This window comes from Callithrix jacchus, chromosome 8 (genome assembly GCF_049354715.1).
Source record: "Callithrix jacchus isolate 240 chromosome 8, calJac240_pri, whole genome shotgun sequence".
NCBI lineage: Eukaryota > Metazoa > Chordata > Mammalia > Primates > Cebidae > Callithrix > Callithrix jacchus.
This window is the reverse complement of record NC_133509.1, coordinates 89034437-89056521: the sequence shown is the minus strand read 5'-3', so window position 1 is coordinate 89056521 and position 22085 is coordinate 89034437. Positions and strand designations below refer to the sequence as shown.

Below are 22085 nucleotides of genomic sequence, written 5' to 3'. Positions count from 1 at the left end.
TCATTTCAACCCAGGTGAATCTGACAATTATGTGCCTTGGAGTTGCCCTTCTCAAGGAATATCTTTGTGGTGTTCTCTGTATTTCCTGGATTTGAATGTTGGCCTGCCTTGTTAGGTTGGGAAAGTTTCTCTTGGATAATATCTTGAAGAGTGTTTTCCAACTTGGATTCATTCTCCCCATCACATTCAGGTATACCGATCAAGTGTAGATTAGGTCTTTTCACATAATTTCATAGTTCTTGGAGGCTTTGTTCATTTGTTTTCACTCTTTTTTCTCTAATCTTGTCTTCTCATTTTATTTCATTGATTTGATCTTCTATCTCTGATATCCTTTCTTCTGCTTGATCAATTCAGCTGTTGAAACTTGTGTATGCCTCGCAAAGTTCTTGCGGTGTGTTTTTCAGCTCCACCAAGTCATTTATGTTCTTCTCTAAGCTGGTTATTCTAGTTAGCATTTCGTCTAACCTTTTTTCAAGGTTCTTAGTTTCTTTGCATTGGGTTGAACATGGTCTTTTAACTGAGAAAAGTTTGTTATTACCCACCTTCTGAAGCCTGCTTCTGTCAGTTCGTCAGATTCATTCTCTGTCTTTTTTGTTCTCTTGATGGTGAGGAGTTGTGATCTCTGGGAGGAGAAGAGGTGTTCTGGTCTTTGATGGTTTCATCCTTTATGCACTGTTTTTTTCCCCCCCATCTTGGTGGATTTATATCCCTTTGATCTGGTTTCCGGAGGAGTCTCTGAGTAGACTTTTTCTTCTATTGAGGTTGGAGCTGTATCTTTTTTGGCCTTTAGAGGGCGGTGCTGGGCTCTCTTGAGTTCAGTTAGGTCGTTGGGTGGGTGGTCCTTCCCTCGAGTTTGTTTGCCCTTGGGATTGGCTCCGCCTTCCCAGTGGCGTCTCTCCCAGAGCTCGAGCTTGCTGGTTGGGTTCAAACTGGTGTATTTGCTGCCTCTCTAGCGAGGGCTTCAGTTTGAGTTCTGCGGAGGTGGGGCCTGCCAGGCCTTATGGTCTGTTTCCCTGCTTTCAACTCTGCCTCCCACTGTGGGACGGTCCAGCCCGTTGGCATTAGTCCAAACTTCCCCCCCTGGTCTGTGTGACAACTTGCCGCCCCAGGTGGGAGCCGCTGCTCAGATTTGCATAGACTACGGCACCCCACTGTCTGGCAGGGCTCTCGTGGGCCGTGGGTTTTATGAGGGATGAGGTAAGCACAGGATCCGAATTCGAGCACTGAGGGAGTGAAGTCCCCCCTCCTCCAAGTCTGCTGCACATTTCAGGTGCGGACACGCCACCCGCTCTTGATTCACCCGCTGGGTGGCTCTCACCCTGCGGCGTCTGCCCTGGGCTGTTTTCAGTGCCATATCAGTCCCACCGAAATGTTTGGAATTGTGAAGTCCTCTAGCCCTCTGCGTCTCATTTGCTGGGAGCTGCATTCCGGTGTTACCTTCTCTCTGCCATCTTGGCACCCCTCCCTCACTGGAGCTTTTTTTTTCATGCATCCCCACTCGTTTCCCACGCCACTACATTACTGCTAATAGTCATTTTACTTAAAGAATTCCAGTGACTGGCCTTAGGAGATAACCAAGGTTGCAGAATGTCCCACCTCGAAGGAATGTTGAACAATTGATTCACAGCCTTGTTGCCACAAACCAGACCCATTATTCATGACAACCCTTGCAAACAGATAATGCTGACCTGCATAATCTCCTAATTTGTTGTGCTCTTTCTGGAAAGTCGGTCAGGGAATTCTCTCACTCTCTTATGCTGCCTCCCTTATGCCCTGGCATAAGCTCCAATGAAACCTTGCCTGGAGAAAGTATTTGTCCTCAGGTCAATTTGCATTGAGAGACCAATAACCCATGGTCATAACAAAATGAGGTACTGCCCCAGGCAGTTTGTTTTATAGAAGGCACCTGTTGAATCCTAGAGCCTAAACTTTAGTTCTTCCAAATCACTTTCTTCATGTATTCAATACTGGACTTGTTCCACTGAGTCTGCATCTGGGACAAAGATTTCTGGATGTTCACTTAGGCAGTGGCCCATAAGAGTGCTCACGAAAACGCAAATCATCATTCAATCATACTTCAGTAAATAACTTGTATGGCGAAAAGAGATGGGCGTAGTGACTGACGCCTGTAATCCCAATACTTTGGGAGGTGCGCAGGAAGATTGCTTGTGACCAGGAGTTCGAGACCAGCCTGGGCAAAAAAGGAACACCCTACCTCTACAAAAAATTAAAAGATGAATCGGGTGTGTGGTGGCACGCGCCTGTAGTCCCAGCTACTCTGGAGGCTGAGGTAGGTGGATTGCTTGAGCCCAGGAGTTTGAGGCTGCTGTGAGCTATAACTGTGCCACTGCACTGCACCCTGGGCAACAGAGGCGGGGGGGGGACGGTGGGGGGGAATGTATCAACCGAGTACTAGATGGCGGCAGTGGTCAGAGGTGGGGTTCTGGAGAGGCTGGGAAGAAAGGAGGGGTGTGTCTAGATTTGGGGGAGATAAAATTTGGAAGTTAGGCTCCGGTCAGTACACACATTTACCATTGAAATCATTAGTGTCAACCGTGACCATGCTGTCAGAGCTTGAAGACTGTTAAAACGGTCTGGAGAACTGGCATGGCTTTTAAGTACGCACTTTGGGTTTGTTTATCGCTTGCAGCCAGGCAGAGCATCCTCCTCTAGAGGGCACGAGGGGGAAAAAAAAAAAAAGCAGGCGCTCGCGTTCTGGCTAATTTTGAGCCGCGCCTCCTGCCGTCCGCCATCACGTGCCGGCCCGCCAAAGCTGCGTTGATAGGTGGGGGCGACTGGGCCCGGCACCGGGCAGGAAGGGAGGCGGCTGCCGAGCCATTCTGAAAGGCGCCCGAGTGAAGGCGGCAGGCAGCTGACGGCCGGAAGGAAAATGGTGAGTTGCCGCTGGGAGGGCGGGGGCCGGAGGGCCGGGCGAGCCGGCCAGGCGGGCTTTCCTGATTTCCGGAGCGGGCAGCGGCGGGCAGCGCCCGGGAGGGGTCGGCGGCCGCTTCCTTCCTGGCGGCTGGCCAGTGCCCACAGCCAGAGACTTGGCCTCCGCCACTGCGCCTCAGGGCAGCATTCTCTAGCGGGGCCTGGGGTAGACCCGCCCAGCGGGCCATGGGACTAGGGTGCGGCCACGAGCCGGCGGGTAAGGGGGAGACTCGCCAGGCCCTTCTGAATGGAGAGCTTCAGCTTCTGAGCTGTAGATCGGAGGGAAAGGGGTCTGCCCCATCGGAGGGCTCCCCCAAATCCCGCTTTTCCTGCCAGGGCCGTGACCAGGTCCCAAGGGTTGGTGGGCTCCGAGCATCTTCCACCTGGCGGTGTTTCGGGGGAGGACTCGAATTCTTATTGAATTCTCTCGGCCTTGCCTAAGGCTTCTTTCTGTGTTCTCCTTTCCCTAGCCTCCCACAGAGGGTTTCTCATTATCTTTGCTTTCCTATGGCAGTTGGAAACCTTTCGACCCAAAGCTTTGGTCCCAGACCTTAAAGTAATTGTCAAAAGCTTTAGTTTTGTTGGTTCTGGGGGCTATGGCTTCTGTTCTTAACTGGGCTGGACCCCAAGCATAAAAATAAAGTGGAGAATTAAAATATATCGCCATCAAGGATCTTTTGATCTATTCCATCAGGTTTTTAAGTATGTGTAAATTTCATTAGAAACAACAACAAAACACTACTTTCTGACCATCTACTCAATTCCCAACCCACTTTTATCGAGTAGATCTTGTCATGGTCGCTGAATCCAATGGATTATTTTCAGTGTTCGTCTTTTCTGACCTTTCAGCTGCATTCCAGAGTGTTATACGCTCGTTTTTGAAGCATTTTCTTCATTCTTCCCCCTTGGCTTCTGTGATACAGAACTCCTCCTACTTCTATTGGTCTATTTGTCTTGCAGACTATTCTCGTTTCCCTGGACAATACTCGAAGGAGTCCCAGGCTTTATCATAATCCATCATTTTCCATCCTGTATTCTTTATCCTAAACTATAGCTTCATTTACCACCTATTTTCAGATTACTTGTAAATTTGCAGCTCAGAACACCTGGCTTCTGAGATCCAGTCCAGATCTATATGTCCTTTTTTTTTTTTGAGATGGAGTTTCACTCTTGTTGCCCAGGCTGGTGTGCCATGGTGCGATCTCGGCTTACTGCAACCTCTGGCTGCTGGGTTCAATTCAAGCTATTCTCCTGCCTCAGCCTACCAAGTAGCTGGGATTACAGGGATGTGCTACCACGCCTAGCTACTTTTGTATTTTTGGTAGAGACAGGGTTTCATCATGTTGGTCAAGCTGGTCTCGAACTCCTGATCTCAAGTGATCCACCCACCTAGGCCTCCCAAAGTACTGGGATTACAGGCGTGAGCCACCACACCCGGCCCCAGAGCTATATATTAATATTTCAGTATTAAGTTAACATCCCCTGGGAAGCTTTTTCCCCATTTGGGCACCATTAAAGCCACCTCAGTTTGTAAATAGAACTCGTGCTCTTTCTCCTCAAACCTGGTCTCTGTCATTGTTCCTTAACTCAGTGAAAGTTTGTGTCATTCAATCTGTTATACAAGCCAGAAGCCTAGGAGTTATCTTGGTAACCCTTTTTTTCCTCACCCACACCCCACCCCCACCCCAAATTTCCAATCTGTCACCACCTCCTTTGTAGTGGTTAAGAGAGTGAGTTAAGATAGGCTTGCCTGGGTTGAATCCTGGCTCCACTAGCTGTGTAATTGGGGAAAGATGCTTATCCTCTCTAAACCTGTTTCTTGCAAAATGGGAGTAATAATAGTATCTGTTTCATGAGATTGTTTTGAGCATGAAGGGAAATCTATGTAAAGGATATAACGGTGTTTCTCTCATAGGGTCTGATACATGTTAACTATTACTAGGACTAAATTGGAATTTTTTTGCTGTTGAGTTGTTTGAGATCCTTACATCTTCTGGTTATTAATTACTTGTTGAGTGGAGAGTGCAGTTTTTTCTCCCATTCTGTAGATTGTCTCTTCACTCTTGTTTTCTTTCCTCTCAGAAGCTTTTTAGCTTGATGTAATCTCATCTGTCTATTTTGCTTTAGTTGCCTATGCTTTTGGGTCTTACTCAAAAAAAACTTTGCCCAGACCAATGTCCTGAAGCATTTGCCCAATGTTTCCTTCTAGTGGTTTCATAGTTTCACATCTTACATTTAAGTCTTTAATCCATTTTGATTTGATTTTTGTATGTGCTGAGCGTTGGGGTCTGGTTTTATTCTGCCTGTAGATACCCAGTTTTCTTAGCACCATTTGTTGGAGAGAGTGTCCTTTCCCCAGTGTATGTTTTTGGCATCTTTGTCTAAAATGAGTTGGTTGTAAATGTGTGGATTTACTTCTGGGTTCTCTATTCTGTTTCTTTGGCCTGTGTGTGTGTGGTTTTATGCCAGGATCATGCTGTTTTGGTTACTATTGTTTTGAAGTATATTTTGAAATCGTGATAACTCCAGCTTTGTTCTTTTTCCTCAGGGTTGCTTTGGCTCTTCACAGTCTTTGGGGTTCCTTACAAATTTTAGGATTGTTTCTTTCTCTTAAGAATGTCATTAGTATTTTGATCAGGATTGCATTGAATCTGTAGCTCACTTTGGGGTAGTATGGTCATTTTAGCAATGGTATGTCTTGTAATCCATGAGTTTGGAATATCTTTCCATTTTTGTATGCCCTCTTCAATTTCTTTCATCAGTGTTTTATAATTTTTATTGTAGAGATCTGTCACTTCTTTGGTTAAATTTATTTCTAGATTTTCTTGTAGCTATTGTAAATGAGATTGCTTTCTTGATTTCTTTTTCAGATCGTTTCTCATTGGTGTATATAAATATGTAATTTATCAGCTCTAACAGTTTTTTTTTTAATGGAGTCTTTAGCTTTTCCTAATTATAAGATCATGTTGTCGTAAACAAGGATAATTTGACTTCTTTTTTTCTAACTTGGATGCCTTTTATTTCTTTCTCTTCCCTAACTACTCTGGCTAGGACTCCCAGTACTGCGTTGAATAAAAGTGGTGCAATTGGGCATCCGGAACTTAGAGGAAAGGCTTTCAGTTTTTCCCCATTTAGTATGCTGTCAGCTATGCGTTTGTCATATATGGCCTTTATTGTTTTAAGGTATGTTCTTTCTATACCCAATTTGTTGAGGGTTTTTATCATGAAAGGATATTGAATTTTATAAAATGTTTTTTCAGCATCTCTTGAAATGATGTGATTTTTGTTCTTGAATCTATTAATGTAATGTATCACATTTATTGATTTGCCCATGTTGAACCATTCTTGCATCCCTGGGACAAATTCCACTTGATCATGGTGGATGATCTTTTTAGTGTGTTGTTGAATCTGGTGGTCTAGTATTTTGTTAAGGATTTTTGCATCTGTGTTCATCAGAGATATTGGCCTATAGTTTTCCTTTTTTGTTGTTTACTTGTCTGGTTGTGGTATCGGGGGTAATGCTGGTCTTGTAGAATGAACCTGTTGGTATTTTTTTTCCCTTCAATTTTTTGGAATAGTTTTGAGTAGAAGTGGTATTTTAAATCTTTGGTAGAATTCAGCAGTGAAGCCATCAGATCCTGAGCTTTTCTTTGATGGGAGACTTTATTACTGTTTCAGTCTTATTACCCATTATTGGTTTGTTCAGTTTTTCTATTCATGGTTCAGTCTTGGCAGGTTCTGTGTCCAAGAAGTTATTCATTGCTTCCAGGTTTTCCATTTTATGGGAGTATAGTGTTCATAATAGTCTCTAATGATTCTTTGTATTTCTGTGGTTCAATTGCAGTATTTTTTTTTGTCTCAGCTTTTATTTCTTTTGCACATTCTTAGTAGCTCCTTTTAATATCTCCATAGTTATTTAATTATAATATAAAATGTTATTGGTCTTAATTCTGATTATAATATGAAATGTTATTGGTCTTTATTCTTAGGAAGTTTTTTTAACACTTTCGTGGCTTGTTTTGTTTTTATCCCCTGTAATTGTGAGGGCGAAAACGAATTTATTAATTCTAAGTGTAATCAGATTATTTTCCTCTTCTTCCTTCACTGTATAAAAACAGTATGCTTGCTTTACGTTCTAACAGCAGACAGTGATTCTTGACTTTCCCCATATTCTTCTCTTCTTCTCCAATTCCGATGACATTGCACATTATTATGTGAATGGGTTTTGAGACATTCATTAGCTAAGGAGAAAGTTAAAGTATACTTTAAAGTCCTTTTATGTGTTCACGTATTTTACTTTAATGCCTTCACTTAATTGATATTTGTGAATGTCAGGGTGCAGTATAATGGTATTAGATATTATAACTAACATGATATATATTGTACATATAACATGTAATATATTGAAGTCATGGCATTTTATATGTATGTGTTTTTTCTTTTACAGAGTGAGTCTTTGGTGGTTTGTGATGTTGCTGAAGATTTAGTGGAAAAGCTGAGAAAGTTTCGTTTTCGCAAAGAAACGAACAATGCTGCTATTATAAGTAAGCTAAAAGTGATTGCCTCTAGGTTACATGTTCTTAGTTTGTTTTTAATCTTGTAGCTACATTGAATGAACTGAACCTTTGGAACGCAACCTTACTTCTGTTTCATTTCCCCAGCGCCACCTTTAGATCACTTTAAAAAATAAGTAATAGCTAATTCTAATGTCACAAAACAGAGGTGGATTGTCCCACCTTCCCCATAGTTCTCCTCTCAGCTGCCCGTACAGCTCTGGAGGTGATCATCTTGGTCACTTGGGTAATGAGGATTTCCATTTGCAGTGACCCATCCAACCCATCCTTCTTGGGGGACTGAAAATAGCCTGGCCAGGCCAGGCGCAGTGGCTCATGCCTGTAATCCCAGCACTTTGGGAGGCCGAGGTGGGCAGATCATGAAGTCAGGAGAGCGAGACCATCTTGGCCAACCTGGTGAAACCCTGTCTCTACTAAAAATATAAAAATTAACTGGATGTGGTGGCGCATGCCTATAATCTCAGCTACTTAGGATGCTGAGGCAGGAGAATCGCTTGAATTAGGGAGTTGGAGGTTGCGGTGAGCCAAAATCATGCCACTGCACACCAGCCTGGGCAACAAGAGGGAAACTCCATCTCAAAAAAAATAAAAGCCTGTGCATTCATCCTCAAACAGAAACCTTTGCCTACATCTAAAATGGCAAAGTTCAGCATTGTGTGCAGAGTGACTTTGTACATTATTCCAGTTGTAGACATGAACTCTGGTTTCAGGGAGAGTACTTTTAAGTGGCACTGTCTTCTGAAAATGGAAAAAGTGATTTGCATATTGTTTCTCCCACTGTGAGCTATATCTGACATTATGCAGATTTCCGTTGTATTCATAGGCAGTATTTAATATGTAGGTAGTGATTTAGAAAGATGAGGGAACTATGAGGGGGTGAAAATGTAAAACTCTAGAGACCATGCTTAGCAGAGATGCATCTGGCAGATGTGATTTAACCAGAGGTCGTGACAACTTGTCATGAATTCTGATTTCATTATAAATAAATACTACAACATCGACGTATAGTTCTTAAAAGTGAAAATGTGTGTTTGTGCCATTTTGCTGCAAAAACTGAAGCTATTTGAGATTATATTATATCTCAGGATTTACTGTGAAATTGGTACAAAACCAAACAGGGTCAACTTTGCCAGACTAACAGGAAAGAATAGAGGCATAGAGTATCTAAACTTATTTTGATTTAGCTTTGGATTACATTAGACATAGTTGAATGTAGCTATCACTGCTATTTAGTTATTCACTTTCTCAGAATAATAATACTGTGCCATGAAATTCTGACCTTGGAGAAGCCAGGAATTTTGAGGTTTCTCTGTTCTGATCCCTGATCAGGCACTTTTTCCCTCGTAGTTCTGATCATGTTGCATATAGACCAGTCTCAATCATAGTCACCCTTTCAGGCTTTTTCTTATTATCTAGGAAGTTGCATTTGAGTTACAGAGTTATTCATATATACAGGAAATGTAAGAAATTGACATAAAGTTCTAAATAAGCAAACTAGGTACTGGGAATTATGGGTAAAAGCTGACTGCTTGAAAAGCAAAGCTAACTAATCAAATATAAACTAAAACTGTGAATGAGTTATATACTTGTGTTTCTTGATGTTTTAATTTTAGATGTCCGAAAAAAGGCTAAGATTGTGTGGGTTGGGTGGCTCAAGGTCACATTAGAATCTCAGCTTACTCATACTCGATTTTTATTTTAGTGAAGATTGACAAGGATAAGCGCCTGGTGGTACTGGATGAGGAGCTTGAGGTTTGTTCAATGAACTAAATACAGTTTTATACTTAAGTAATTATTATTATTCAAAAGATGCTATATTAGTTACATGTGCTTCTAAAATGAGTCTTGGACCTCCTTTAAATACATGTTCATTATGCATGAAAGGCATGTGCTAATTGTGCAGTATGTTATGTTGCTAATTTAACTACCTTCTTTAAAAGCATTAGTGAAGTACCATTATTAGTGGTATAAGTTGGGGTTATATAACTAGTAAGAAGTGAGTCAACTTTATAACTTGCTTATACATTGCTTGACTAGTACTTAAAACCCTGCAATTTAAGTATTTAGTTTGTCAAAGTAAGTAACTAGAGTGAAAATAATTCAATTCTTTTTTCTGAAGTCAGATGTTGTTGTTTCCGCTAAAATATTGGCTTATGTCATTCAGTATTTCCTGACAGCTGGAACATAAGCATAGAATCTGCACCTCCCAGCCCCATATTTAGTTAATAAATAGAACTAAACCAAGTGGGCAGAAGGAGGCTTCTGTTGGATTGAGAATTTAGTAACCTGAGTTTATGTGTAATTTGATAAGATAAAATTTTACTTTGTAGCATGTGGTAATAAATATGTAACTGTTAGTAGAATGGGTGCTTGGTGTATCTTTTAAGGACTTATGGGTAAGAAAATGTTTGAAAGTTGCTTTCTCTATGGTGCCAGGGCATTTCACCAGATGAACTTAAAGACGAACTACCTGAACGACAACCTCGATATCCTTTTCTTAGTGCTTTAAAAGATTGATTTTCTTTAGTGGTCAGACTTGTTTGTGAACTCATTTGTTAAACACCTAAAAGTATCCTTCTGTGTCATAATCACAGTCAAATTAAAATATGTATGCTTATATTGGATTAAGAAAAATGGAAGGTTGGTTTATTTGTGGGATGAATAATTTTCTTTTTTAAACTATTTCCTTTATTATGTGTACGATAAAAATTGAGAAGAAAATAATCCATATTAAGCCTGGACTTTAAAAAGTTTTTTTGTTTGTTTGTTTTGCGAGATTATGTGATTTTTTTAACTTATCTTTGGGACTCCTTTAATTTTGTGGAAAGTTAATAATGAAGGTGTGGCCTAAAAGAATAGGATAGAAACCTGCAGCTCAGTAGCTCCCTGGGTGCTGGTAAATACCTATCTCAGAGCAGTAACTTTAGTTTCTTTAACTTGAGAAAAACCTTCATTGTGTATAGTTATAAATATCAACATGACGATGGAAGAGTTTCATATCCTCTGTGCTTTATTTTCTCCAGTCCTGTTGGTAAGTGAATTTCTTTAAATAATGCATATTTGGCTCAGATTCAATTCAGACATTTTATACTAGACAAATTTTTGCTGTTTTTAAAGATGGACAATGTTGAATGACTTAAATTGAGGACGGTCTGTGTCTGTATGTGTCCTTGCGCCTGTGAGCACGTATCCCTAGAAAGAATGAAGCATCGTCTCTTAGAACTTATATTCTTAGGATAAATTTCTAGATGTGTAATTGCTGACTCAAATCATACATACATTTTAAGGATTTTGAACCGTAATGACATTATAAGATATTACAAGTACTTTATTTTTATATTTTAGTCTTTTATCAGAAACTACTATCAGAGCAGATCTCCCTGCCCCACTGGTCCACTACCATCCCAAAACCTTTTATATTTTAGCATCCATAAAATTGATCTTGTTACTTAGTGTCAAAGTGAAGATAGCAGAAAGTTTTTACTTGTTTGCAGGGCTCTAAAAGTCAGAATCTACAAATGTCTAGAATCTTTATTTTTACCAACCTGTAGACTTATTTACAACTTAACTGTCTCTTTCTGTAGGCAGTGTGCAATGTAGGACTCAAAATACAACCCATATACATTCTGTAAACTCAATAGAAATCCAAAATGTGTCATTTTAAAAAATAAAAATAGTGATAACCCATAACTTTCTTAAAATCTGTGTCTCATTTCTACACTAATCTCTCTTTTCCAGGTTGTAAGCCTGAACAACAGATGATGTATGCTGGGAGTAAGAATAAGCTAGTCCAGACAGCTGAACTAACCAAGGTGGCATTTGTTTTTCACTTACTTGTTAAGATAATGTTTTCCTTTAGACTATAGAGCAATAGCTAACATAGTCAAAAGGGGTATTTTTAAAATACAGATGAAGTTAGTTAGCCAAAGTCTTTTAGTAACTGGAGATAGAAATGTTTGAACCAAAGTGTTTTTTGGATAAGTTGGTTGGAAGAAATCACATTCAAAATATAGGCAGTTTTAAAAAGCCACTGCAACTATTAAATCTACTGAGAATTATTTTATCTGCCATAAGATAATTTCTAATAGATAAAGGTCACCATTGAAGCTTCTTGGAGTCTTTTACCATAATCTAAAATGAACCAAGTTCTGTGCTGGAATTCAGTATTATGCAGTTAATTGTATTGTTTCCAAATATAAAATTATTAAGAATATTAATAAAGTTAGAACATTCTATATTATATGAGGACTTGCTTTTAGATTTAATATGTTCCTATTTTATGGTATTTTTGAAAGTTAAAGGTAAGAGAGGCACTTGGCTTTCAAACTTTAACTTCTTCATATTAGTTTGAGTTGAAAAATATACACTTAAGGTTTTGAAGTAGAATGTTATATAACTAAAACTGTATTAAATAATATTTCCTTTCAAGTTTTATTTTAAGAACAGTGTCAGTATTTTCTTCTTAGGTGCTTAATCATCAACTCTGGAAAGCCTTTAAGTGCCCTCTGCTATTTCCCCTTAGCCCATATGATCGTGACCACCACTTTATAGACATTACTTTTTCCTAATTTGTAACATAGGAACACTGGAGTTGCTCTAACGATTTGGGTGGTTAAGAAGGAGCTGTTAAGAGTCTCAAGTTGGGCCAGGCGCGGTGGCTTACGTCTGTAATCCCAGCACTTTGGGAGGCCGAGGCGGGTGGATCACAAGGTCAAGAGGTCGAGACCATCCTGGTCAACATGATGAAACCCCGTCTCTACTAAAGATACAAAAAAATTAGCTGGGCATGGTGGTGCGTGCCTATAATCCCAGCTACTCAGGAGGCTGAGGCAGGAGAATTGCCTGAACCCAGGAGGCGGAGGTTGCGGTGAGCTGAGATCACGCCATTACACTCCAGCCTGGGTAACAAGAGCGAAACTCTGTCTCAAAAAAAAAAAAAAAAGAGTCTCAAGTCTGTTCTAATCCTGGGCATGCCCTACAGTGCTGGAGTTGAGACATTACAGTTTACAAGTTACTTTTATAGTTAATCTTACTGAACCCTTACAACAGCTCTGTGAGATATTCTGTGGATAGGAAACCCAGAGGATGAATGAGTTGCTCAGGGTTGCATAATGGTAAATTTAAACAGAGCTAGGATTTAGCTCTGTCTAGGACTTATGATTCACATCTGGCTCCAAATCCCATTCTTTCTGCTGTAATATATTGTTTTTCTTTAGCCGTTATACTTTCTGGGCCTAATTCAGATTCTTGCTAGAGATTTGTGGCTAATCTCCAACCCCATCTGATATTTTGATTTGACATTCAGACTCCAGAAGACCAGCATATGTTCCTCAGTTCCGAACTAGATTGATTTTAGTTGTGTAAACTTGGGATGTCTTCAAGGAGATAAGATTTACAGAACTGCTCTTTTAGACTATTTGTGGCTTTGTGCTTTTGATTTTATGTATTTATTTAGATGTTAGTTTTGGTTTTATGCTGTTTTGATTGCTGTTCTTTGGTAACTGAGTACTTAGCATTTAAAAGAAATAAAGTACTACCTGAAAGGTATATCTGATTTACATAGGTTAAGTCATGACCAATATGAAAGGAAGCACAATTTGGTATTTAATACTCAAATATATAATGTGTTTGCCTTTTCTTTTTTTTTTTTTTTTGGAGTATCAAAGTATGACTTAAGTTTGTTTTTTTTTAAGGTATTTGAAATAAGAAATACCGAAGACCTAACTGAAGAATGGTTACGTGAGAAACTTGGATTTTTCCACTAATGTGAACTTCTGTGTTTTTAAAGTATTTATGTATTAACCTTACCATACTGGAACCAGACATAAATACTTATTTATGCCTAAAAATGCACTGTTACTTACAGTTTGTTTCCTGCAGTAAAGAAAAATTCTTCATTTGTGCAAAGTTTGAACAAAGAGGAAATCATCTTCATAGTAATGAAACTTTGTAAAGTGTTTCCTTATTTTGGTAATTGTTAGGTGGACTACTTTTCCCCAGGGACTTTTTGCACTCTTGTGACTAATTTCTATAACTTAAGGTTCAGAATTTGTTACTATTTACAGACACCATTGGAGAGTGGATATATTAGATTGTGAGAGACAACAGTTGCCTCGTTTTGACAAATACTGGATATTAGCAGTTTATTTATGAAAATAGCATATTATCACTTGTCAAGTCATTGAAATTAATTTGGGGTCAAAGACTTGAGTGACCCAGGATTGAGCCATGAATAATTTACTGTAGTATAACCTGCATTACAAGTACATTGATCAATTCTGTATCTTCTTTGGTTCCTGTATCTTTTTAATCTAGTCTAGAAACCGTGTTCCTCAGTCACTCTTTTAAGGTGGGGAAGTTAGATTTTATGATAGAGTTATGACTGCTAGCTTTTCTCCTTATGGAAAATAGCATCTTAGTCTTAGAAACTGGTGGATTGTAATAATCAAGGGCTTCATTCCTTTTATGTCATTTCTAGACAGTTTTGGATCTAGGTTAATAACACTTATTTATAAAGCACCTCTTAATGTCCTGTGAACACTTAATTATTTTAAATGTGTTAATACTGTGCCTTTGATTTGTTAGCTTTAAAGTTAGTTTAAGACTTTTACACTGCCAGTATTCCAGATTTGGTGAAATTAATACTTTTTTAAAGGGTCCAAATAAAATAATTTTCTAATGTGTATATCTGAAATTTGTAATAAAGTCAACTTCATATTTTAAAAATTCCAACTATCTGCTTGCAATGGTGAATATATGGCAGTTGAGAGTTATAATTTTGGGTATACTTGTGATTAGTTTTGTGCCATAGGAAAAAATTATCTTAAAACTTTGGCCATAGTTAATAACATTAACACAGCAATAGAAATCACATCTTATATCCTAAATGTCAGAAGATGTTCTGAACTGGATGCCTGAATAGTTAACTATAGCAGTCTTGTTAGATGATGGTATTCTTGGCATAAAGCAAGGATTCTGCTATTTGGCATACTAGTAAAAACAAATATAAGTAACCATTGAACATTAATTTGGTAATAGGTCTAGAGATTAAAGGCTAACTAAATTTTGTGAGTGAATTCTTATCTTAGGCATCTCAAAACTAGCAAAATTTAAATTTTGGCATGTTTTCCATTCATATGTTCTTTGCATTTTATTTTTGAGGTTTCTGTGAGAAGTAAAGATAGTTGGAATTTTCATGATATTGAATAGAACATCTTCTGTTCCCAACACTGTTTGGCTTCACTAATTTAGAAGTCAGGAAGCAATAGAAAGTTGGAGATGAGGAAGTGCTAGAGTAGGTGTTTGTTTTGGTTCTTGGAGGGAAATGATTCTTTATTCCAATTTCCAGAAAGACAGAGAGAGAGAGAGAGAGAGATTGAGAACTCACCCAGGAAGTTTAAGAATTCTTTAAACAGGTATTTTGATATTGGAGCGTAACATGCATATAATTCTGTAGAAATGCAAATGTAATTCAAGTGAGTGCAGAGTGTTTTTAATGTTTTTGAATGAAGGAAATGAGATTTTGTTTCACCTAGTTTGCAGGAATAAGAGAAACTAGTGCTGCAAGAATGTATTTTTTAAGGAACTTAATGAAGTTCCTTATTTTGTCTTGCATGTTTTAGTTTCGTTTATTTTTAAACTTGGAGGTCCTCCATAATGTCAGATAATATTAACCTGTCATACATTAGAACTTTTAGTTCTCCTACTCTCTTTAACAGGAGCAAAGAGCTGTGATAAACCATGCTTTTTTGAGCTTGTCTGACTCCTAATCAGTAACATGTTTTTTGCAAGACAATAGATTGAGGTTAGAGGATCAGTAGAACATTTTTATTCCATCTGTCCAATGGGGAGATTTACAAATCCCATGCTCTAAAGTGTTCTCAAACATTTGTATAGATTTCCCTTTCATCGTACTAGATTTTGCATTGTTCTTTTCAAGTTATTTCCTATTTAGTGTCTTTTTTCTACCATCCCCCAAATAATAACTCCAGATTTCATAATTCCAGTTTTTACATTCCGTATCTTTCTGGTACAACCATTCCCATTCAGCCTTAAATCTTAACCTTTACTTTTAGGCAGCAACTTTTTTCCTGGGACCCTCCTGTGTGGTCTTCTCAGTCAATGTTAGTTTTGAAATTGTTGGCCCTCCATAAGTTCTGCATAGTATCTAATGTCAAAATAGAACCAACTGGTAATCACAATATTATTTAATGTGGTTTCCATGACAACAAAAATACACATGAAGAAAACTTCTCAGGTTACTATGCTGAAATTCCAAAATGTCTGAGTTTTGAATAGTGATCACTTTGTTCTGGTATTCATGCAATTATATTAGGAAAAAAGTTGGTTGATTGTTTTTATTTAATTGACTTCTAAAATAAATGTTCAAATTGTCTAGTTCTAAAAGTTTACTAAATGCCTTGTGCAGTTAAACATGCTCTTGTTTAAGAGTGTGTTGCTAAATTTTTTTACTGTCATTACTAAATAATCTGTGTGGCAAAATGTGTGTCAGCACTTTTCCCTCCCATTTTATCTCCTATTTTCAGGAGTCAAATGTAGCCATAAACTGTATCCTTGTCTGACACTTTAGCTAAAAATTACCAGTTAGGGGAGTTTATTGCCAAATTAAATTTGGCTGTTTTCCCCCAGTCCATACTGATATTAAGAAAGGTGTACTTAAAAAATGTTTGGATTACTTTTAAAACCTGAGCAATGTCATTAATCCATATGTGGACTAGTGATGAATAGATATTTTCATAAGAGTTTAAATGCTGATATTTGGTGGAAGTAGAGAGTAACTCATATTCTATCAATTCAAATATTCTTACTATGGTTGCTTTCCCTGTTTATTTGATAGACTAATAGTACTGGAATCTATAGCATTTGAGCCATTAAAACTTTTGTGAGGATGTGTTTCAAACATTTCTGGACAAATCTTATTTTGTATTTCTGGAAGAGTGTAATAATCTTCTAGGCCACTTAAAACCAATGGTCCCAAGCTGAATATTCTTGAGAAATTTGTTTTTGTTATGCCATTTGACATTTCAAATCAGTGCTCATAGACAGTAAACTTGTGATCGAAATTGTATTATCTTGCTTTTTGAAGTATAATTCATATAAATATAATTACTTGAATATTGTTTGCGATCATTAACATGCCAGGGCAGTTCCCACTGATCTAGATGGTCCAATATAATCTCATTCAGGAGGCTTGAAACATTAATGGTTTAGTCCTGTGAATTTTAACAGTTCTCTGTCAACGTTCAACAAAACCAACTGGCACAACTTCTTAAGCTGTGGTTTCAGTCTCTGCTAGTTCATATTGCATGTTTATTTTGGACAGTTTTTTGTTAAGCATGGTGCTTGTACTGGTTTAAATAAAATGTTAACATTAAAAGACTTCTAGCTTTTCTTTTTTACTCACCCCTTTCCCCCTTTGGAGTTACTGGCACCTACCTGGCTCAGTTTGTGTGAGCCACAAGCTTTATCTGGACAAATTGAGAGGCAAAAGAAACAAGAGTCATTTGGCAGCTCGTGGAAGGAAAAGATAATGAGGCTATAAAAATTTCTAAAACTCGGTCTGATGCTAAAATGTAGAAAATGTCAGTGAACAATAGTAGGGACAGAGAGAGCTATTTCAAATGATGAATGCTTGCTTTCAAAGGGAAAGTTAGAATTAGGACAGCTGTGTACTTCCTAAGAAATCAGATTGAAGGGTTTTTTTTTAATTGAATATAGTTTATCACTATGTATTAAACACTGGCAACCCATCCTACCTTTATTACAAACTTTACCATATGGTATGTGTTTAATAGGTTAATACTAAATGAATACAAATCACTAACACATAGTTTTTAGTTTGCTATTTACTTCTGTGATAGTCACAATTTGTTATGATTGTGAAAGGAGTAGTTTATGCCTTCCTGTCTTCAAGAATTTCACAAGGAGGATTGGCCCAAGCATGGAAACATTTATATCTTTCTTATTTCTCAAATTTAGCCACCTACCTATTTAAACAGCTAGCTTTTAAATTTTTTCACCTTCACTAAAGAATATCTATTGTATTTTTGTCCTTTTCACTTTTCAGCAACAAAAGCATGTGTAAGCACTTAGCTTCAGAGCATGGGTGCATTCTTGTGACCACCCAATGGGTTCTCCTTGCCCACTGCCCAGACAGAGCCAATCTATTAAGACAGGAGAACTGAAGTCAAGAGTTTTTGATTCACTAGACCTGGCTGTATGGAAGACCTGAGTTTTATTGTTACCCAAATCAGTGGTCCCCCAGGTCTGGGATTGGAGATTTTAAGGGTAATTTGATGGGTAGGGGGTTGGGAAGTGAGGAGTGCTGATTGGTCGGATCAGAGATGAAATTGTAGGGGGTCAAGTGGGCTTTTCTTGGTGTCTTCTGTTTCTAGGTGGGATCATAGAACTGGTTGAGCCAGATTACTCACCACAGTCTCAATCCTGTGGTACTTCAGAACACAGAGTCTGCAAAAATATCTCAAGCACTGATCTTACGTTTTACGACAGTGATATTATCCCTAGGAATAATTTGAGAGGTTCCAGAATCATGCAGCCTTGACTGCAGTGACTCCTAGACCATAATTTCTAATCTTGTAGTGGCTAATTTATTAGTCCAACAAAGGCAAACTGGTCCCTAGGCAAGAAGGGACGTTTGTTTCACGAAAGGGCTGTTACCATCTTTGTTTCAAAGTTAAACTATAAACTAAATTCTCCCCAAAGTTAGCCCATTCCCAGGAATAAACAAGGACAGCTTGGAGGTTAGAAGCAAGATGGAGGTGGTTAGATCAGACAGACCTCTTTCACTGTCATACTTCTCTCATTGTTAGAATTTTCACAAAGGCAGTTTCATTTGCATGAGGGTACACCCTGCGTGGATACTGTTTCCTTGCAGAGTGTGTTAGCTGTGTTGAGGAGCCAGTTAGATTACAGACGTCACTGCTGAGCACTACGGAGTTTTCACAGATAATCCTCTTATCTTCTGCTTGAGATCAGCTTCCAGGCTATGTGAAAGCTCTGCTGAGGTTGCTGCCCTCTTAATTATAGGAAAGAAAGAATGCCTTGGTGGCATCCAAATGCCACCATGCAATGCATACAAAGCAGAAGGAGGGTGTAGGTGTGACTTCCAAAGTCACTGTTACAAAGTTAAGTATAGATTCTCTTACTCTGGAATTTAAGGCTCTTCATATTTCTGCCCATTTCTTATCTGCACTGGACAGTTGTCTTAGTCCATTTTGTGCTTCTGTTAACAGGATACCTGACACCAAGTAATAAAGAACAGAAGTTTATTTCTGACAGCTATGGAGACTGGAAAATGGAAGATCAAGGTACTGGCATCTGGCAAGGGCCTTCTGGATGTATCCTCACAAGAAAGGGGCGAACCCGCTCTTGAAAGTCCTTTCTCTGGTGGCGTCAGTCCAGTCATGAGGGCTTTTCCCATAAGGCTCCATCTGCCAACACTGTTGCATGGGCGATTAAGTTTCCAACACATGAATTTTGGAGGACATCTTCAGACCATAGCAACAGTTAAGGCTACATATGCCCACAACCCTTTGTTAGGTGGAAATGCCCCTGCACCTGGCTGTACTTTCCTGTTCTAAGCTGCCTCCCCACCCACAGTACACACAGGACTCTTGGTATTTTCAGCCCCAGCTAGTTGAACCCAAGGGCAGCCAACCTCTATGATGTTGCCAGGCTGGTATCCAACAAGTTATGCCAATCACTTTCTTGAGGGAGGCAGACAGCAGTGTGAGCTGACTAACCTTGAAAGAATGCCATTAGATGGAGAAGAGGGAAAGAAGATGCCAGGTGGGATAGTGTAGAATAAAGCAGGCCTGGCCGGATGTGGTGGCTCACACCTATAATCCCAGCACTTTGGGAAGCCCAAGCAGAAAGATTGCTTGAGCTCAGGAGTTTGAGACCAGCCTGGCCAATATGGCAAAACCCCATCTCTACTAAAAATACAAAAAATTAGCCAGGCGTGGTGGCACATGCCTGTAATCCCAGCTACTTGGGTGGCTGAGGCAGGAGAGTCACCTGAACCTGGAAGGCAAAGGCTGCAGTAAGCCAAGATTGTGCCATTGTACTCCAGTCTGGGTGACAGAGTGAGACCCTGTCAAAAAATATAATAAAAAAATAATCAGGCATGTAGAGAGTAGCTGGATTATGTTAAAGATGAAGCCCCAAATTGAGGAGCCCCACTCCCGCCTTTTAGGTTTCTAGAGCTCCTTTGATCCAAGACCACTCTTCATTGTCCCTTTTTCTGAGGCCTGGTTGGTCAGCTTTTTCTAGGTTCCTCTGCATGTCTGTCCCTACCAGAAGCCCTCTGTTACTTGTTAACATGGGGATGTCTGTGTACTTAACGTACAAAAGCACCTAACTTCAATGCTATGTCTGGTTTCATCTGCCACTGTTCCCTACATTTACACTAACTCCAGCCTAACCAAATGAGATGGTTAATTTTAGGTGGCGTCTGAGTGCAGTAGCGGAGGAAGATCCACCCTCAGTGTGGGCAAGCACCTTCCAGTCTGCTGGGGGCCTGGAGAGAAGAAAAACAGAAAAGGCAAATATGCCAATCTGTCCGGTAGAACTGAGATGCACTCTTCTCTCCCGTCCTTGGACAAGAATTCCAGGTTCCCTGGACTCTGGACTCTTAAGACTTATACACCAGTGGCTCCCTGGGTTCTCAGGCCTTCATCCTCAGACTGAGAGTTACTCTCAGTTACACCACTGGCTTCCAAGGTTCTGAGGCCTTCAGACTTGGCCGGAGCCACGCTATCAGCATCCCAGGGTCTCCAAGTTGTAGAAAGTCTGTCTTGGGACTTCTCAGCCTCCAGAATTGTGTGAGCCAATTCACCTTATAAATTCTTCCTATCTATCATCTATCTATCTATCATCTATCTATCTATCTATCATCTATCTATCTATCATCTATCATCTATCTATCTATCTATCATCTATCTATCTATCTATCTATCTATCTATCTATCATCTATCTATCTGTCTATCAATCATCTATTTATCCTGTTGGTTTTGTTTCTCTGGAGAACACAGACTAATACATCCTTTCATACAAACATGTCCTGAGCCTCATCTTCCTCCACCAACAGAAACACTTTTCTCCCAAACTGCTGCCGCTGCCTGCCAAAATCCCCAGCCTTCAAAAATCACCCCAAATGCCATTTAAACCATGAAGTCTGTTGTTTGCTGAACTAAATATAGTGCCTTCTTTAAAAAAGCAACAACAAAAAGAAAACTTTCAAACAACAAATATCATTAGAGAAAAATCAGAAAATGCAAATAAGCAAAATGAGACAAAAATTGTATCACCCAGAGAACTCCACTGTGGTTTTTGTTATCTTTCCCTGTCTCTGGAGGAATTCTCTGGTCTCATAGCTTTTCTGGTCGCACTTAAGTATTATGGAATTACACTCATTTTCTTTTCGGGTAACAAAAATTCCAGTCTAGTCCAATGTTAAAACTTCAATATCTGACTTTCTTTAAAGCTGTCTCCCTTGCCCCATCCTCTCCTCCAACCCACCTTCTTTAAAAATATGCTTCATGTTGGGAATCCACAGTGGGGAATGGGATGTGGTTCATCCCTCATTATTGCTCCTCCTTGCTTCCTCATTGCTGGTTGTCTTTGGTTTCTCTGGGGTTGGAGGAGGAGGGGTAACCTGAGAGAACAGAAGAAAAGATTTATTAGCCTGGTACAGATGTCATATGGAGTTGGTACCCTCTGAATGTGGCCAATGTCAAACACATTCTCCCATGAGGTGCTTTTGTGGGTTCCTTGCTGATTCCCTCACTGGGAATTTTGGCTGCAAGTCCCTTCACTTGGGTCATGCCTCCTCTGGCTAGTGGCTGTACAACTGCTCCTCCCAGCTCTTGGCATCTAGTAGTTGCCTCTCTGTTATAGTCGCCTTGTTCCTCCAGGCTGGCATCGCAGCCAGGGTCCATTGTTCTATTCCTTTGCAGTGTCTTAGTTCATTCAGGATGTTATAATAAAATACCTTAGTCTGGGTAGTTTATTTAAAAGTTATGGCTCACAGGCGGGGCATGGTGACTCACGCCTATAATCCCAGCACTTTGGGAGGCCGAGGCAGGTGGATTGCTTGAGGTCAAGAGTTCAAAACCAGCCTGGCCAACATGGATAAACCCTGTCTCTACTGAAAATACAAAAATTAGCTGGTGTGGTGGTGGGTGCCTGTAATCCCAGCTACTAGGGAGGCTGAGGCAGGATAATTGCTTGAACCTGGGAGGTGGAGATTGCAGTGAGCCAAGATCACATCACTCCACTCCAGCATGGGTGACAGAGTGAGACTCCCATCAGCAATTATGGTTCACAGTTCTGGGGGCTGGGAAGTTCAAGATCAAGCTGCTAGCAAAATTGGTGTCTGGTGAGGACCTATTTCTCATAGAGGGCATCTTCTGGGATCTCACCTGGCAAAAGAGACAAACAGGATCCCTCAAACTTTTTTTTTTTTTTTTTAAATAAGGGCACTAATCCCATTTGTGAGGGAGAGCCCTCATTACCTAATCAATTCCCAGATGTCCCTC

At 39.6% G+C, this 22085-nt stretch overlaps 1 protein-coding gene across 1 annotated transcript; it reads left to right on the top strand.

Annotated features, from left to right (window-relative positions):
- The first annotated feature begins 2783 nt into the window (after positions 1 to 2783).
- Positions 2784 to 16902, top strand: GMFB (glia maturation factor beta). Its single transcript, XM_035260553.3, has 7 exons — positions 2784 to 2893; positions 7379 to 7475; positions 9208 to 9257; positions 9942 to 9991; positions 10454 to 10536; positions 11244 to 11317; positions 13199 to 16902. The coding sequence occupies exons 1-7, from the start codon at positions 2891 to 2893 to the stop codon at positions 13268 to 13270; spliced, it is 429 nt and encodes a 142-aa protein (XP_035116444.1). The 5' UTR covers positions 2784 to 2890; the 3' UTR covers positions 13271 to 16902.
- The last annotated feature ends 5183 nt before the right edge of the window (positions 16903 to 22085 follow it).

Excerpts from the sequence above, each read along its gene's own strand:
- GMFB (XM_035260553.3), top strand. Across the intron at positions 9,258-9,941 it reads TACTGGATGAGGAGCTTGAG|GGCATTTCACCAGATGAACT; the intron begins GTTTGTTCAATG and ends CTATGGTGCCAG. Across the intron at positions 11,318-13,198 it reads AGACAGCTGAACTAACCAAG|GTATTTGAAATAAGAAATAC; the intron begins GTGGCATTTGTT and ends TTTTTTTTTAAG.